The sequence below is a fragment of the Varanus komodoensis genome, unplaced genomic scaffold (genome assembly GCF_004798865.1).
Source record: "Varanus komodoensis strain SLA01 unplaced genomic scaffold, ASM479886v1 scaffold15, whole genome shotgun sequence".
NCBI classification, from domain to species: Eukaryota; Metazoa; Chordata; class Lepidosauria; order Squamata; family Varanidae; genus Varanus; species Varanus komodoensis.
The window spans coordinates 11,422,423-11,438,422 of record NW_025335440.1 but is presented as its reverse complement, the minus strand read 5'-3'; the positions used below and the strand labels follow the sequence as shown (position 1 = coordinate 11,438,422).

At 43.5% G+C, this 16,000-nt stretch overlaps 1 protein-coding gene across 4 annotated transcripts in view; it reads right to left on the bottom strand.

Moving 5' to 3' along the window:
• The window catches only part of ACTR3B (actin related protein 3B), a 32,017-nt gene extending 16,294 nt beyond the window's left edge, over positions 1 to 15,723 (bottom strand). For all 4 annotated transcript variants that reach the window (XM_044425198.1, XM_044425202.1, XM_044425199.1 and 1 more), the window contains exons 1-7: positions 15,600 to 15,723; positions 8,389 to 8,444; positions 7,781 to 7,905; positions 6,252 to 6,362; positions 3,268 to 3,363; positions 2,277 to 2,384; positions 294 to 437 (exon numbers count right to left, since the gene is read on the bottom strand). In XM_044425198.1, the coding sequence (XP_044281133.1) occupies positions 294 to 437; positions 2,277 to 2,384; positions 3,268 to 3,363; positions 6,252 to 6,362; positions 7,781 to 7,905; positions 8,389 to 8,444; positions 15,600 to 15,643 (684 nt within the window). In that variant the 5' untranslated portion in view covers positions 15,644 to 15,723. The remainder of the gene's footprint in view (positions 1 to 293; positions 438 to 2,276; positions 2,385 to 3,267; positions 3,364 to 6,251; positions 6,363 to 7,780; positions 7,906 to 8,388; positions 8,445 to 15,599) is intronic.
• Between the last annotated feature and the right edge of the window lie 277 nt (positions 15,724 to 16,000).

Genomic DNA, 16,000 nt, shown 5'->3' with positions numbered 1-16,000 from the left:
GAATAGCGAACACGCTGGAAGACAGAATGAAGATCCAGGGTTATCTAGATACGTTTGAATGCAAGTTTAGTTGAAGCTGTTACACTTCAATATTTGCCAGAGGGGTATCAGTGTTAGTCAGTTGCAGAAAAACTGTAAAGAATCTTGTGACCTACTAAAGGCTAACAAAATGCCGTCATAATATGTCTGTCTTTAAGGTGCCACAAGAGCCTTCATTATTCATATTTAAACAATTCACTGACAATCTCTTAGATATTTCTGGGGAATCTGGTTATTTCCACAAAAATGTTTACCTTTATGGCCTTAGCTGTCTCCAGGGATTGTTCAGGTGGAATCCCCACCTCCCTCTCCCTTAGGAGATGCTGAATGAAATGCGTAATATCTCTACCTGCAATGGGGATATGTTTGATGCAACTTCCAATGACATAACCCTCCGCCTATAGGAGAAAAAAAATGTTCATGAACAGCAACAATTACAACAATTACTGTTGCTTCATAATTTTAGGCCAAATTTCACATTTATTAATCATCCCTCTGCCAAAATAGATGACATAGAAATCAAATGATACACTAGTAAAACTTAATTCATAAAATTGTAAGAGCAAATGAAAAATATTTCAGTACCATAAAAGTAATGTTAAAAATAAAGAGCAATGTTAAAATTACGGAAAGAAATTAAACACCATTAAAAGTGCAAGGGGACAAAATCTTCACTGCCTGTTTGAAACACATTAAAGAGGGTGATCATCTAACCTTCCCAGGGTTTACAGAACTACTTATGTCTACTCAAATGTAAATCCACCTTCATTCAGTAGTTACTCCCAACTGAGTAGAGGACTGCAGCCACAAAATTATTATGTATTAAAACTTTGTAGGGCTCTGGGTCTTATAAAAAAATGTGTTACTTCCACCTCTCTTGCTGGTGGCAGCCCATTCTCTCCTGACCGGGACTGAATAGCAGCCAGAGCACAGCAGGCCCTGAAATATCACTTCATGACCAGAGACTTGAATGTGACATTCCTGCCACCCAAAGGAAATTAGGCAGGCATCAATGGGCGTGCCAAAACATGACTTGTGCTCATGACAAATTGTCAAGACAATGCATTTGCAAATGTGCAGTGTAATTCAGGCCAAAAGGGTGAGGCACAGATGCAAGCAACATGGTTGCGTGTACCCAATGCAACTTTCATTCTGCAAAGGGAATTTTAGCTTCTTCAGAGTCTCAGAAGAATTAAACTAGCAACAGAACACAAATTTAAAGTATGCCTTAAGGGGGAAAGAGCTATATTAATCAACCTGGGCTTGGATCCAAAAAGCTATTTTTTGTACACCCAAGGGTTTTACAAATGCCCTGTGGGATTTTTGCCCTTTTCTTACCAGCAGGCCCTCTCCTATAAAGCACCAGACTGCACAGACTGACTATGAAAGGCATGTGGAACTACAGCTGTGCAAAATGCAGTAGCTAAGAACAAACTCTGGACTCTGGTTGAAATTCAAAGTGCTTAGTATAACCTATGAAGTCCTAACTGATTCAGGACCCTCCCCTGCATGAAAGTGTCCACCCACTGTGTTCAACAACTGGAACTCTGGTTCAAGCTCTACCGACTTTGTAGGTAATTTGGTGGAGACAGAAGATGGGGACTTCTCACCTGTGGCACCCAGACAATGTGGGTTGGCCTCTTCCATCATCGTGTTCACATGCATTGTCCAGAACATTTCATTTAAGAATTTGGTCTCTGCTATTTTTTCCTGCTGTGCTGTTTTTGGTTTTAATGCACAGACACCAGTTTTAAATCATTTGTTGTTCTTTTTTAAGCTCTTGAAATTGATTATATTTGCTGTCCATTTTTAAGTTTAAGTTGGCTTTACCTTTGGAGCCTTTGTACAGGCAGAAAGATGGAGTCAACATAAAATAAACTGTACTTAAAACTGAATGGCATTTCAAACATTGCTTACAACTGACCATGAGAGGCTGCTGTTCAAAAACCAGGAATCCAAATTATTACTGGGTGCCTAGCTCTAGCAGACCATGAACAAATGAGCCCATTCAATAAGATACTTTTAAAATGGCAAACAAGATCTTCATATGTGATTGCATAACAAACTTGAAAACATTATGGTCTTGCTTGATCCACATGATCTGTGCATTTTGATACTGAATGTTGAGCACATTTGCTTAATAAGTGTAGAAGAACAAAAATTATCTACAAGAGAATGCAACTGTGCTATTTAATTCATAGTTAGCCTAGCCCCAAACACTGAATACATATACATACCACTGGAATTACATGGGTTACCCCATCACCACTGTCGATGACGGTTCCTGTTAAAGTACGATCCCCAACTTGCCGCGAAGTCCAAGATGCCGCTAAGGCTAGCACTGCCTGAGGAGATCCAAAGAATATAACTGCAGCACAACACCCATGAACACAGGGGAACATCAACCACAGGGAGTGGTTAAAATCCCCAAGGGTTTTCAAGTGCCATGTGGACCCTCCCACTGACCTGAGCGGGGTGAGGGACCTGCAGAGGCACAATTGTACAACAGAGCCAAACCAAAAAGTCACCATCTAGGAGAGGAGGGCTTTTCAAGCTCCTTGACACTGTGAACCTCACAGAAGGCTTAAAGCAGCTAGAAGGGCATCCCTCTCACCTGCACTTTCTTCAGAGTGGTTTACAGAACACCTGGCTGAGCCTCCCCACCAGGTCTGGAGCTTCAAAGCATGCAAAAATGGAAACATATTGCTCTGTTGCAGTGCTTGTGCCCCAACAGAACAAGGAGAGGCCATTCTTTTAATCCCACAGGATAAAACCTTCCACCATCTCGCTCCTCCTCAAGCTTGCTTCCCAGCCTCCTGTTTCCCCCAGCCCTCGCTGGGTCTGGGAGATGCCCTGTGAATTGTGGGTAAAATGTGCTCTTCCATGGGAAAGGCCAGAGTCAGGAAACCATTTCAAAACATCATTAAAGAACATGCTTGCTTTCATCTTTGCTGCACTTATTTACTGGGTGCAATGTGGAACCACAGCGGCCATTCAGCACGTGCTGATCACACAAGAGCAGCCAGTCAGCAGTTGTAAGGGGCACTAGACCTGGTGAGGCCCAGGAAAAGAATGCGGAAAACAAATTGGTACTTTTGCAACAAGGATTAGTCCTCTCTAACAACAGTTTCACTCCCAAAGAAATGCGTTCCTTAGGTTATATACATAGAAAAAAACACCTTTCTTCTGCTAAGTCATTACTCCAGAAAAGATAGACTGACTTTTTACCTGAACAGCAATGTAAAGTCCTGGTACGTTAAAAGATTCAAACATGATTTCTGCAAGATACTCTCTGTTTTCAGGGGTGTTCAGTGGTGGTTCAGTCTGTTTTAAAACAACATTATTATAAAGACACATCAAACATGTTTTATTATGTCTGGCTTTGATACCAGAAAGCCTGCTGAGGTTCTCAGGATACAAAACAAGAAAAACAGAAAAGTCCCATGTGAAACCTGGAGTGTAATGAACCCGGTTTTTAAAAATAAGTGTCCTTACACTGTACCAAAACATTATCAAAATACTTGGTTGCGTGTGGAAAAGGTAGGTCTGGAATGATACACTTTGGCCAATTTTTTGTATTTGCAATGGCCAGCCAGAGAATGTCCCTCCTCTGTCCCACCATTGCTGGACAGCACCTGCCCAAAACCCAAACACTGCCCTGTGGCTACGGCACCAGATTTAGTACCATGAGTCACCAAAGATCAAATCAGATGAAGGAAAGTTTATTAACGCATGAAGAAGGGGAGAGGGGAGTGGAATAAAGAAAGAAAATGGGAAAGAGCAGGTGGTTAGCAGTAAAATTATACAATATGAGCCAAACACAGTGATTTGACTGCCCCCTCCATACACAAATGCTTTGTTGCACCACAGAGACAAACAAAATAAAGATGCTTTAAGTACAGCAGATCCCCCTGCGATGAAGTCTTCAGCTTGGTCAGGGAGCAAGGCCTCACACCAGGTGAAAAGCAGCAAGAGACAAAGGGCTCTCTGTATCCAGGACTTCTTTAACACCCCCCCCCCCCGCACCCCGGTCTTGGCAGATGGAATGATGCTAGCAGTTCACACCATTACTGTCCAAGGCCAGGGGCTCTCAGCCAGGCGTCCTTGAGCCCATCTGCAGCGATAACCTGGGAGTGCGAATCACTCCCTCAGCCTTGGCAGCTGAGATTCTGTGGCTCATTTCACATTTAATTTAACCTTTCCTCAGCCCTCGTTCCAGTATTGCTATTTAATGCCAGAGGTCTGCACAATCTTCTGACCTCAATAACTTCAGCATGACTCAAAAGGTAGGGCAAAGGTCCAACATAATATTGAACTAGCAATTTTATCAGGCCCACAAGGTCCAGCGCTTTGTGCAATTAAAATTTGCATGTGGCTATTATGGACTAAAATAAGAGTATTCTAGCTGCATTTGCAGAGATTAGTCTTGTGAATAAAAACAAACAGCTTTCCTTACACTGGGGGCCAACCAAGGGAATTCTGGGGGAAGCTAATTTCCTAAAACACCTATGGCAGCCCAGAGCTCACCCTCCAGTATCACATGCAGCTGCCAGAGCAAGCAAAGGTTGCCCATCGCAGGGCTAACACAATTATTTCAGCTAATTAAGAGGGCTGAGGAAACTTCATTGAGTTTCCATAGAGAAAGGCTGGTCAGCAGGAAGCATTGTTCAGACTTCTTCCCAATGTGTTCCTTTGTTATGTGCACATTCATGTTCTCCAGCTGAGGGTTTCTGCCAGGGCATGTTCATACTATTATTGAATACCCCAAAAGCTAATTCATATATTCCCCATGTGGATATATATCCCTGTGCCAGGAACTCTGCATTACTTTGAGTAGAATTGCACTTTCTGCAGCTCCACCCCAAACCGTTACTTGGCAAACTGACCAGGGTGCAATTCAGCTGAAGAACAAAAAATTGGAAGAGGGCTTCCCCTGATTGCCTCCCCCCCCCCCCGAAACTGAATCGTGTCCCAGCACCAATCACCTGGGCAGGAGAAAGAATAATCTTGGGGTGTCACTAGTATGGGAACTGGAAGGCAGCTGCAGGGTCTATGTACAGGGGTCAGTTTTTCCTCCCCATTTTGTTTATTTATTTAAAGCTTTTCTATACCATCCTCTTACCAAGAGTCTCAGATGGTCTAATATAGATTCTTCCCTCCAGGTGCCCCATAGACAGCTTTTAAAGTTGTTTTCTCCACAGCCCGATTTCAAGACTGACTGGAGAGGTATGGGGGAAAGGGTTTAGGGACACACATTTGTCATGGTGCCATACACCATCTACGTGGAAGCAACATCTGACTTTCAAGAAACTCCCTGCCCCTCACTTAGAAATCTTGCCAGCCACTCTTAGAAAGAGTAGACTAGATCAATTTTTGACCTGAACTTAACAAGGTTCCTATGGGGAAAAATGGCAAGTCAAAAAGAACTCCAAAGCCAATCCATATGGGGAAAAGAAGTAAAAATCGGAAGGCGATGTGTAACTCAAATGCAGCCATTTACAATTCTGAAAGCAGAACTAATTTGGTACCTTGGTTACTGATACACATTTGTTTAAAAACAACAAATTAAAGAGCAGCATTAACTTTACATTCTGCACATTACTTCCTCACATAAACATAAAAATCACTGATTGCATCTTCAGAAAATACCTTGCATTGAAGCACTTTAATGTTGCCTGCAATGAAAAGCTTCTGTAGAAGGCGATAGATAATTGTGCATATAGCAGCTAAAACACAGCAGCTTGGCAAGTGACATTTTGCCCCATTTCTCTGTAATGCTTCCCTTTGTTTAAGTAAAAATCAGTCAATTACTTCAAGCAACATCTGTAATCTAATCAAGATACTCAAAGCTTTTTATTATTATTAAAAGCACTCAAGCTAAGCAGTTTGCTAAACAAATTTATTGAAATAAACTTCTTGTGTGATTTTATAAAGTGCTCCTACAGCAGTTAAAAATGGATGAAAGCCTAACACCATAAAAATCCTTTTGAGGTAGTTCTTCACACACTATATAATTAGGTATAACACTAAGATATTTAAGAGTACACATCTATAACATGTGAATATGGCAAAAAGTACATCACACAGGTACATACATCAGGAATACAGAAGTGCCTTGACTCCACATGAGATCTGGGTATGACCTGTGTAATGTGCGAAACTGCTCTGAGGTTAAAAAACCAAGCTAAGAATGACATAACTTTCTGGCTTACCATTAAGAAGTAGTGATCCTCCGGTTCAGCTCGAAGGTATTTAAAAATGACCTGCTCCATGAACCTTTCCATAAGATCCCAGTCTTCCACAATACCATGCCGGACCGGCCACTGAAGCAAAGGCAAACGGATGCAAGGTATCTTACTACTGAATGAGCACATTGCATTTACTTCATATGAGTAGGCGTCTATTCCATAGCCTCCATCCAACAGATATGGAACACCAGGAAATGACATTCAGCGGAAAAGCTCCTCATGAGCACAGTCTGCCCCACTGACTTCCACTGAAGGGAACTCAGTATGAAGGCCACTGAAATGAAGTTTCAGTTTTAGCTGTATGCCTAACCCTGACCCTAAACATGCAGGGCAGTTCAATGCAGCTCTGGAGTACCCTAACCCTTATGCCTGATGCACAAGCCTAAGCAGAATACCACAACATTGTTGCTGCGCTTAAATACTGGTAGCCAATGCAAGAGATGGTGAGAGAGGTCAGTTCTAGGGCTTATAGCCATTATGGGGCCTGCTCACTAAAAGCCAGCCCCTACACTCGGTAAGAAAGTTCCCAGCATCCTTTCCACTCTCCATAATCCCCTATTTCTCTTCCTGTCACCAGCTCTGCCTACCTCCCAGCAGTTGTGCCCACCCACAAGTTCCCCAAGGCTCCCCCAAAAGCTGGCACTAGCCCTACAACCAAATTATCAGTTTTGTGGATGCTCTTTTATTTCCGTTCTTTCCATGGAGCACGTTTGCTGTTTTTAACTGTTTTGCTATTTAATTCTTGTAAACTGTCATGAGATTCTCTAGAATGCCATCGTAATAAAGAGTTTATTCTCTAGAATAAAGAAGGTATAGAAAAGTCTTAACTAAAAAAAATTAAAATGGTTTATCCTTCTTGCAAAACTCAGAAATGGCAGCAGGCAGGAAGCGGGTAGCATCATGAAAGACATGGGCAGGAGGCTAGAGAGAGGGCTATTTGGCCTCTCCTTGGTTGGGAGGCAGTAGCAAAGGTAAGGAAAGGAGAGGAGGGAAGAAAAAATCAAGGCTAACAGGAGATGAAAACACACAAATATAGCATTCCATACTTTGATTTCATTTCAGTCAGAGTAAAGGATTAAGGGTTGTGCTGAAGACATTGAAAGTCTGAAGGAGAGAATTGAAAGTGGAAGTGCTGGGAAGGAGTTCAAGGGAGAAAAAGTGGAGTTATTTCAGGCACAATTCTATATGTGCCTTAAAATTCCTACAACTCCCAGCATTTCACAGTCAAACATGGGATCACACCCTTAAAGGAGCAAGAAATGTTAGCACAGACGAATGTGAGACAGATGAAATCTTAGCTAATCTGAATCAATTCTGTGCACCCAGCTTGAATTTACTAACTAAATCCTAACTGTGCACCCATAAAAGAAGTACTGTGGAACCAGACTGCTTAAAACTGCAGGACAACTGATGTTTTAGCTACATATTGCAACACTAAATAGCTGCCTCCAAAAGGTTCTTTTCAAAGGATACCTCAACATGTGTAGCCTTACCTTTGTAGCATAGGTGGGCTTGTCAAGGGCTTCATCTCCAATGAAAAAATCCAGATCCTCAATCCCCTGTGTCAGCCTCCTCTGTGCTTGATCACCAACTTTTGCCGATTCCCTTATTGCAATACCTACATCAAAGTTTTACAAGGAATTAATCTCATGAACAAACCAATTTAAAAACTCTAAACTACCAGCCAGTTCAAATACACAATCCGGCAGCCAGGTGGCATCTGCAATTCAGCTTTCAAGCTGACCGGAAGACTCCCACGTGATTATTCAAGCGGTCTCCATGGTGGCAGGTAAAGAGGAAGCCACTTGTTGGCAAAGGCAGATCCCTGGCAGCAACACAATGGAGATAGGAAGGAAACCGGCCTTGCTGTAGCCAACCAGAAAGTGGTTTAATGAGGGCCAGTCTTGGCAAGAAGAAAAGCAAGCTTTTTTCTACAGCTATACACTAGCCAAGGACACCAGTGTAGTAAACACCATTTCCCACAAAGAGAGAGATGCACGGCCCACCCAAACAAAGCTGCACTCAACAGCTGAGCAGCAAACTGGTCATCTCTTTTTATCAATGGGCACATATTTGAGATAGTAAGCAAAGAAAGACTTACATGATGGGAGAATGAATTGCGGCTCTGTATTCCCTGCATAACCCAGTTTTGTATACCTAAAACAAGCAAGGCAAATAGTCTTAAAATTTGTATTATTTTTAAAAAGTCAAGATTGTGTTTACACAAAGCTACAACAGAAAGCGAAGCTACAACAGATTTCTTATTCAACACATGGTGCTTGGACCAGCCTTGTATTAACAACTCACCTGGCAGCCACAGGTGATCAGAAATTCCATACAGGTAAGTGAGCCAAACAGCAGAAGGACAAGTTGTTTGGTCAAATCATCAGTGGAGCTCCTTATCCACTGCAGCTTTTATTCTGAGCTTTATAGGAGCTACCATAGTACTCTAGGGTGTTTAATCTATTTTGGAGATGGAGTACAGCACCATGGATAGCATCTACACAGCTTAAAATAAAAGCTGGAGTGGATTAGGAGTCACCAGCCTCCTCTGGGAAACACTGAGGACTAGCATGGGAGGGAAAGGTCGCTTTTGGAATCATTACTGTTACTGTTATTATTACATTTATATTCTGCCTTCTTTCTTCTTGCAAGGAATCCAAGGAGACTTATAATCTTCCTCTCCACTCCATTTTTATCCTCACAACAGTCCTGCCAGGTAGGCTAAGCTGAGAGGGCATGACTGACCCAAAGTCATCCAGTGAATTTCTTAGTTGATGGCAACTAGAACCAGGATTGCCCAGTTCCCCAGTCCAACACGGGTTCTCACTTCATGTTTTGGCTACTTGATGAGAATGACGATTTTGCTAGCTTTCTAAGAGGCTAGTGGCAAGAGTTTTCTACTAGCCAGCATGCCTGTGCTGCTCCTGGAAGAGGGGGCTCCCATTCCTCTGCAAGTCCCATGGAAAGGCAGGGTAAAAGCCTCTTACCAGGCTACTAAAAATAACCCCAAGGCAATGCTTCCTTGGCTGCAGTGAGCCACTTCACATTAGCTGTGACTTTTGTCTAGTCTTGCTGTTGTTTTTTCCAAATCATGAACTCCACTATTAAAGGCTGCTTTTCTAATCTCTTGGGGGGACATCTGGGAGATGTCCCCAAATGATGCCCACCGGAATCTCAAGGGGGCCGCCCATAATTTCCCATTATTAAAACAAAAATTAAAATCCAATACTGAATGTTATTCAATGCAATCAACAGTGGAGCTGTTCTTCTTAAAACCTGAGCTCCCATTTGCACAAAGATAACCAAGTTCTTTAGCATGATTGGGACTGTTACTATAGTGCAACATGAAAGACCAGTAGGGACTGGACAAGCTGCAATGGGTTGCCCAAGTCCGGCAGGTGACTACCGCAGGCCGCCCAGGACCCGCTCCGCCGCATTCACGCGGCAGCTTGTTGTCAAAGTACGACAGGCAGGCTCAGCGCAATTCTGCAGGAGAACATGCCATCAACGTCTCCCCCTTTTTATACACAATCCCCTAGTTTCTTTGGGGAAGGCATGCTGCTTCTGGTCAGCAGCCACAAGGAACTGCCAACACTTGGGAGAACCCACCATGGGAAGAGGCAGGGGCTTGCCCCTGTACATTCCCTCTGGTTTTCTCACTTCCCGGGGTCCTATCAGCCTGGAGTACATGCCAAAGCTGAGGGGACATTTGGGGTTTCTCAGCCCTCCCTTGGGGGGAAACCACATGGAAAGGGGCAGAATTGGGGGGTATCCCCCCAAACACCCTTTCCCCCAAGTTTTTGGCTTTTGGCAGGGCATGCCAATATGCCCTTGGATTACCCATACTTGGGAAAGTGAGGCCAGCCAAGGGCCATATGAGCACCTAGCAAAAAACCTGAATACGGTGTTTTGCACTGCCCCCCCCCTTTTTAAAAGAAATCTAAAAATGCTACTTAGCAATGGAGTAGAACATTCCAATTTGGTAAGGAACCTTGTCTGCATGGACTCAACCTGACTTAGTTGATTTAATCAGATCTGTCTAACATACCCTGTCTCTTCCCTGACAGACCTACACCCCAGCAATCAGAAAAGAAATAATGTACAAATACTTTAATGTGTTTGTTTTGCTGAAACTTACAATAAAATAAAGACAGTAGGACAATGTACATCAAACACAAGATGTTATCCTTGTCATTGAATTGTTTACGTAATGTAACTTCTTAATGTTGGAAGCTGCCTTTGACCCTAAAAGACAGCCAATCCATATTTTAAACCCACTTACAAGGTTTAGTTTGGATACTAATAATCAGGATGAGCTTTATCCACTAAACTGACTGGTCCAGCTAGCCAAGTGTTCTCTCTATACTGATTGGCAACAGATTACTAAGGCCCAGAAGACGCCTGTTCCATATTTATCAGAGAACTGTCTGACCAGCGATAACTTGGGATATTCTGTATGCAAAGCATCTTCTACTACTCCAACACTTAGTTTTCGCTTCTCTAAAAATGTCTCCTTAGAACAAATCATTGTATCTGTACAGGTTTTAATGCTTTAAAACAGTAGTTCACTCTCACTTGACTTAGTATTATTTCAAAAATCAACACCACCTTTCAGACAGCCAAAACCTGATCATTGTTCCACAAGGCCACCATTTAAACTTATCTGCCAAGAAACAGCCTGAGGGATTGCTGTGCCTTCCATCCCATCCTATCAAGCCTTCAGCGGTTTCAAACTGTACAACTACCCTGCAGAAGCAGAAGCACCTTTTTTCGGAAGTTGGGATTTTCTAAAATCATACCAAGCCATTCTGCAAACACGAAACACCTCTAAAGAAAACCTACAGTGGATCTCTTTCCCTTAGTCTATCCCACACTAAGAACGTTTTGGGTCTGGCAGAAATGTTGCATGACGACTCAAACGTTTTGGCAAATTAAGTGAAATCAATCAACTGTCATCCCTCCCTCCCTCTCTCGAAAGAGGTGGTCACTGGTCTGGTGACCATCATGATGTGCAGGGCTTTGATTTCATACCTCAACTTCACTCTGAGAAGTAGTACTGATTTACACCAAGATCCTGAGCATGTTTATGTAGAATTCAGCCCCACTGAGTCCAAGGAGTCTTGTTCCCAAGGGGAACATGACAAATGCAGCAGGGCATCAGCACATAGGTTAGAACATTCTCAAATTGTAGTAACAGCGACTATGTCCTTTGCTGAAAGGAACAGTGACTATGAAATGCTACTTCAGACAGTCTGACTTGAACATCAAAGAGGCTTGTCTACCCAAACAGTTTAAAAATAGATCACTCTATCCCACAAGGGCAGCATGTAAACCGATCGCTAGGGAAACCTGTCATGAGGAGAGAGAGGATTATACAACCAAAAGTGGAGTTGAAAGAGATAGGCAGAGTGCTGTGTACTTGCACATTAAAAGAGATCTAAACATTGTTGGAGAAAGGTGAGAAAATGCAGTAAAATATTCCAGCTGTACCCTGGGAATTAGATGCCAGATGAGAGATCATTAATCAAAGAATCATGCAGCCTCCAAAATGGTTTTGGATTCCACCAATAAAACACATATCTGTGCCGCTAGCATATAACCTGCCTGCAACCGACAGGTCTTTCCTAACTCCAGGGACCAAACACTTGCCAGGGACTGCTGCAATAGTTTGGATAATAGGTTATTATATACTGTGCAATAACACAGAACTATTCCTTTTCTACTTCTGAATCTTCACTGCACATGAAAAAGCAGCCTTAAAATACAATTTGATACAATACGGTGAAGTAATCAATGGTAAATGATAAGCTTATTTCCATAAGTGGAAAGATTTTTCTTTCAAAGTATGCTTGTTTTGCCCTGTAAAGGTATAAAAAAGTTTTCAAATTAAGCTAGGAGGCCCTTTAAAAAATTCATGAGCCCCATCCCCTCACTCCCACTAAGATTTTAGCAAAATAATGATTCTCCTTCTTAAACCAGTAGTTGAGGGATCTGTGATCTCTCTGAAACACTTTTGAGTGCTGGCCTCTAAAAACCACCCTCCCCTAACCTTGAGTCGTTTAGATGTTGGCCTGCAACTCCCATCATTCCCAAACATATCTGGAGAGGGAACTGTGTGGGAGGCTGGTCTAAAGGTCTAAAGTCCTTGGAAGGGTGCTTTCTGTACCACGTCCCACCGCAATCTTTAAGCTCTACCAAGGATGCCGTAACTGCACCAAGTCTAGACAGAAGGACAGCGTGAAAGGCAGCGTCCTTGAATCTCCCACGGATGGAACATGCTCTCACTGGAAGTTCTCCAGTGTTGAATACTTTGCACTGATATTCTCAGAGCTCTCATTTTCAGCAGGTTTTCAGGGCTAAAACAGCTAATGAATAACAAATGGACCGGTGAAGGTTTTTATTCTGCCTAACTCTTAATACAATTAAGATGTTGTCTACCTTGTATCTTCAGTATAATTCATATCTTTAAAAAATAGAAAAAGAAAAAAAGCAGTAGCCACTTTCACTGGAAAATTAAAAAAGAAATCTTCTCCTTCCAAGAACTCAGATTGCTTATTTCAGACAAGAAGGGCTCATGTATATGTTTTACATGATATCTAAAGAACTTAACTGTGTCAAGCAGGACCTCCGATTTCTAACAGGAAAAAACCATTTTGCCTACAAACACAGAATCCAATCTCTGAATTCAGAATCCTACAAAAACTATAGCTTGTTAGAGTTTCGTGCTTCATCTCGGCAACATGATAAGCTGTATCTGCCCAATTTCTACCGCTCTTCCTATTACAGGTAAATGGGCTTTGTCTCTACTGCATGTGGCCATCCTAGGTGTCCATAGATCTTAAAAAATAGTGTGTACCCTGTCACCAGGACTATAGAATACATGTTGAGAACTCATCCAAAAACTCTTTCAGGAAAAACCGCTCTTCCAAAATTGCAATGATTCTTGTGAAGGTTCGATTCCTTTCTCTTTTTTAACACATATTGAATAAATGCACCCCAAAACTTATTAAAATTCTTTTTCTTTATATGCCCTTTCCTCACTTTGATATCACAAGTTAATTTATTGTTAATAGCTATATTCCAGACTTCTCTAAGATCAACCACATAATTGATAATCATATTTTACATTCTAGCTCTTAGCTATGATTAATCTCACAGCTGTTATTAAATTTGTTATTATTATTCAAACATCATTGTTTCTTATCAAATATTGAAAATAATGTGATCTCAGGGCATATTTCAATTTACAAACTTAGTATTTTCCTATTCTCTTTAAAAACCTCTTTCCAAAACTTCATTAAGTATTCACAGCTTGACAGTTGTATGAGAGGAATGCTTTAACTTGGAGCCCAGAACTGAGTAGGGGGTTGAACCCAATGACTTTCTTGGCCCCTTCCAGTTCTATTATTTTATGATACTATGAATGCTGGGAGCTGTAATCCAAAACATCTGGTGTGCACCAGGCTGGGGAAGGCCCATCTGCATCCAACCCACCCCCCACAAAAGCCCACAGGAGCACTTTTGCAGAATTATCATTGAAATCACATGGCTAAAACTTGGTATTTTTCCCTTTTACATGAAAACTAACTACTCAATCCCCTGCCCAATTCATAGCACACTCACTACACAGCCTATAGCACACAGCTGCAGCTACATATGTGCATTTCCAGAAGTTCTCCACATAGAGAGTGCTTTAGCATTTACACTGCAACAGTATAAATTCAACATGCTCCATGTTGTCTTGAAATGCATCTGGTAACAAATGTGGCTTCCACTTCTGTAGCTTTCTACAAGAGCAAGTAATTCCTTAAGTAAGGAAACGTGGAGGTTGGGGGAGCAAAAGATCTAAGACAGAAGGTTTTTAGAATTTCTGGCTTAAGAAATGGATTTTGGAAAGGAATGTATACTTTAATCCTGTCCCAAGTGAAGGAGGAGGAGAGATTGACAGAGAGAAAGTTAACAGCATCACACGGCACTTACGAAAACGGCTTCTACTTCCTATAATAAACGCCTCATCCATCTGCATCTGATCACTACAAACCTGATGCACAGATGGCAAGAAGAACAAATCCCACAAGCTGACAAGGGGAGGGGGAGACACAAAACATTAGCATAAGTAACATATTCTCAAATCTTACGTTCATACATCATCATATCCAAATAGGTGCAAAGTGAGGCTGGGGGAAAAGTTAAGAAATAGTAAAGCTGGAAAAATGCAGCTGAGAGAAGAGACCGTTTGTGGCAGACAATACCAAGAGAATACAAGGGATGCCAGTGATGTGGAAATCCTAGAGATAGGATAATTTTCAAGGTATGAAACTGTGTGGATGGCAGGCCCAAGAAAGCACAAATGGGTTTGCAAGGCTGTGGGTGCCTCAAAGTAATGAAGTTGATCCAGGTAATAAACCCTCATGGAAAGAAGGGCATGCTGGTTCCAGAGCAGTGGGGTGAACAGACTGCAGAATAATAGTATAGAATCTGTCCTATCCTTTTTAGAAGAGAACATTAAGGCTAGATGGGGGCTTCTTAAGACAGTAGAGGTAAGGAGGGAAGTTTTACCAAGAGGTAAGATGAGGCATATATATGGAGTGCCATTAAGTGCATCGAGGTAGAAGACAGGGGTGCAATGCATCCTAAATCTGTTTCCCTGGATTAACTGACAGGATGGCGTGGCATGAGCGAACTTCCACTTTGGGGGTGAGAACTTACTAGAAGAAGGTGATCTTACAGGAAAGTAACTCGGAAATGACGGGGGGCAAGGAGAGGAAAAGGATGGAAGAAGGAGCAAAGCCCATTGCTCTAGCAGTAGTACCAGGATGGTCGATGGGGAGGGCAGCAAAGAAGATACCCCCTTCCTGAGGAGAAAGGTGTCAAATACTAGCCACAGCAGTCAAAGTAGCGGATGGGGGATTCAAACATGCGCGGGTGCACTCCTTGCATTCCTCGCTGGGGCAGAGAGTCTGGAAAATGGGCTGGCACCGGAAGGAGGGCGACCGAGGCTAGTCCTGAGATGAAGGGGGTTAGGGGAGCTTTTTTAGGAGAGGGCATGGCAGGGAAAGGTCACAAGCAAAGCAAAGGCGCTAGTGCTGGAGGAGGAGGAGGAGCCTGGTGGAGGTGGACGCGCCACGGGTCTGGCGGCGGGGGGAGTGAACGGCTTCTCCGAGGCGAGGCGAGGCACTGCTTCAGGGCACGGCTTTCTCAGGGCTGGGCACGGCGAGGAGGCGCGGTGGGGAGGGCGGAGAGGCGAGGGCGCAGCCAGCCGAGGGGGAGTGCCGTGGGAAGCGTGGAGCCCGCGTCGCTGTCACTCACCCGGTGCCGCCGTCGACGACGCACGGGGGCAGGTGGCTCGCCATTTTCGGGGCGGGGGGATGAGGAGTGGGGGGAGGGGGAACCCCCCGACTCGGGCCCTCCTCCTGCCGGGGAAGCCCCAGCCGCCGCCGCCGCCGCCTCAGCAGCAGCACTGAGCGGTCGACGGGGCTGACAGCGCCGGCCACAGCACGCGTGCGCCGAACCCACGCTTCGCTCGCTCCTCGCCCTCCCCGCCACCTGTGTGACTTATTTATTTATTTATAGGCAGCGACCTGCGCTGTTCCCCGGCGGCCATTTTGGGATGGGGCACGGCGAGGCTTCTGCCCTTACCCAGCTTGGGGGCGGTGGTCGCCTAGCAACGGGGAGCCGCAAGGGAGCCAGGCCTTGCGGGAGCTCAGCGT